General features: G+C 63.1%; 1 protein-coding gene across 1 annotated transcript in view; it reads left to right on the top strand.

The window, feature by feature from the left end:
• Positions 1-2,535, top strand: part of FRMD1 (FERM domain containing 1) — a 24,567-nt gene extending 22,032 nt beyond the window's left edge. The window contains 1 exon segment of the mRNA XM_032267103.1: positions 1,260-2,535. Within this exon segment, the coding sequence (XP_032122994.1) occupies positions 1,260-1,766 (507 nt within the window). The 3' untranslated portion in view covers positions 1,767-2,535.
• Positions 2,536-2,625: the final 90 nt, after the last annotated feature.

The raw sequence follows: 2,625 nt of genomic DNA, 5'->3' as shown, positions 1-2,625 counted from the left end.
TCCACTGGCTGCCCCACCCCCTCTGTCCACTGGCTGCCCCACCCCCTCCATCCACTGGCTCCCCCACCCCTCCATCTACCTCCTCCACCAGGGCCTGGTCCAGTGTGCAAGGCTGCTCTGGGCTCCTCTACTCCCCTAGAGCCCCCAGGCCTTAAGGTCCCCCCAAAGGAGCTGGAGAGGCAGAGCCAATGTCTCCTGCATGCCCAGGTGGGGACTGGCGGGCTCAGGGTTCCCAGCTGGGCTCTGAGTTGCCCTACCCAATCCCCACCCAACACCCCGGGCTCCACCACAGTAGGGCGAGGCCCTGTCCAATCAGCTCTGTCCAGGATCCCCCTGGAAAGGCAGAGAAAGTCAGCTGTGGCTGATTAGTTATCGGATGCTGGATCGAAAGAGGGTAGGACTGGGCGCTGGAGGAGGGAGGGAGGCTGCAGGTCCTGGCAAGTGCAGAACCATCCCAGTGGGGGCGAGCCCAAGCCAGGGTCAGCCACTCCTCAAAGGAGACAGCCACCCAAAGCCACCTGTGCACCAGCCGGGGAGTCTAACTCTTGAAAGATGTATTGATGAAAGTCGCCTGCCCACTGCTGCCTACTGCCAGGCGCCTTGTCCACCTCCAGGGGGCACAGTGGTGCAGCTCTGAGGGGCCACGGTGGCCAAGAAGCTCGGGTTTGAGGCGTCACCTAAGGGTGATGATGCTGCCCGCTGGATGCCCACCTGGACAGGGCCTCGGACAGTGACAGTTTCCTCCTGTGTAAAATAAGAGGCTGGTCTTGATGTCTGAGGTGCCCAGAGCTGGTGTTCAAGGGCCACACTCAGACCTGATCCTAAATTACACAAAATTCGGAGTCCAGGTCCACTGAGCTACAAGGCAGAAAACAGCCCCGGGAAAGAAGCTGGGCAAGGTGGGGGCTCCCAAAATGCACCAGAAGAAAATGCCAAGCCTCTCTTGAAAGGGCCACGGGCAGGCCTGAGGGACGGACACAGATGTCTCATTAGGGAAACTGAGGCAGGCTGGGCTGCTGTGCTGATGAGAGGCAGGGGAGGGACTGGCCCCTGGAACCAGCACCCCTGAGAGGTTGGCAGGTAGGGCTGGGGCCAGTGTGTGCCGGGGGAGCCCGTCCAGGGCAGGCGGCAGTGCACAGCGGTGCAGGGCAGGTGTTGGCAGGGAGGGCGGCTCTGTGGCCACAAGCAGTGTGGCTGCCGTCTGCAGTGGTGGGAGCGGGAGGGGGCTGCAGGCTGCACCCCATGGCTTCTCTCTGCAGATCCGGGAGATGAAAGCCAGGGTCAGTGAGGAGCAGCATAGCCACAGCCTGGACGGTACGCGTCTGCACCAGCTGGCCCTGCACCCAGAGCCTGCCTCACTCTGCCACACCATCCACTGCACCCTGGACCTCAGGCTGGCATCCCCCTGCGAGACCAGGGCCACGCTCCCCAGCAGCAGGTCCAGGAACTGCCTGGCTCTGGACCTGCTCAGGGAGGCCCCGCCCCCACAGGAGTTTGCGGTGTGGGCACCATCTACCCAGCAGCACCATCTACACCGCCAGCCTCAGGTAGCTCAGCCCCCACCCACCCACTGCCACATGGCCCTTGGCCCTTCCTGCCCACCGGATGCTGCCCCCACCTCCGCAGCCAGCACGCTCCACAGGCTCACCTGGGACAGGTGTGGAGCCGGCTCTGACATCAACCTGGGAGGTGACAGACAGTCCCACACCTCATGCCTGCCCGAGGTGCACCTGGGAGCTCCTTCCGTCGGGGTCTCCAGGGAGTAGGTTCAAGGTCTGGCAGGTTCAAAGCCATGGTGTTGACCTTAGCCCCTCACCCGTCCTAATCTGGGAGAGAAGGTGACAGAGGGCCCCAAACCTGGAGAGAGAGCTCTGACGTTTACGCCAGCTCCCTGGGAGACAGTCCTGGTGGGCACCGGCTTCCAGGTCCCCCGAGCCGAGTTCACGGTGGCTGTCGCTGTGCAGGACCCAGGCCCCTTCCAGACCTGGACCCTCCTGCAGTTCCTGCTTGCAAGTGCTGGGCCTGTCAGACAGAGGCCCCTCCTGAGACGCAAGCCCAGCGCTGTCACCTCAGACCCAGCCCAGACCCTCACCCACCACCCACGTGAGTGACACACAGAAATTAGTCAATGACTGTGCTTTCCCTTCCAAGTAAGACCCCACTGCCCCCAGGCTAAAGCCAACTCTGCTGCCACCTCAGCCATGACGCCTCAGGGCCCGCTCTGCTCACAGCACAGGTGGCTTCCTTAGGTCATTGCCCTGGGCGGGGTGGGGCTGGTGCAGCCCAGATGGGGAAGGAGAGAGGCTTTGGTGACACATAGGGAGTGGGGGACTGGCTGTGAGTGGCAACTGCTCTGACCGGGGTGGGCTCCATGGGTCATGCAGCCTCAGCACCTCAGGCTTTGGAAGGCCTCCGGAATGGGGTCTCCCTCGGGCTCTGAAAGACCTCCGGGGTGGGGTCTGCCCAGGGCTCCTCCTCCTGCACAAGACTCCAGCACACGTGCACAGCTGCTGTCCTCTGCATTTAGGAGAGTGGCCCATGTGTCCCTGCTAGTCTCAGCCCAACACAGAGAGCTGACAGGCCACAGTGGTGCCGCCCTGTGCCCTGAACACCACTGTCCCCTTC

This window comes from Sapajus apella, unplaced genomic scaffold (genome assembly GCF_009761245.1).
Source record: "Sapajus apella isolate SASKATOON/1434 unplaced genomic scaffold, GSC_monkey_1.0 scaffold165, whole genome shotgun sequence".
Taxonomy (NCBI): Eukaryota; Metazoa; Chordata; class Mammalia; order Primates; family Cebidae; genus Sapajus; species Sapajus apella.
Note: the sequence above shows the minus strand (reverse complement) of the source record. Positions and strands in the feature narration are given on the sequence as shown.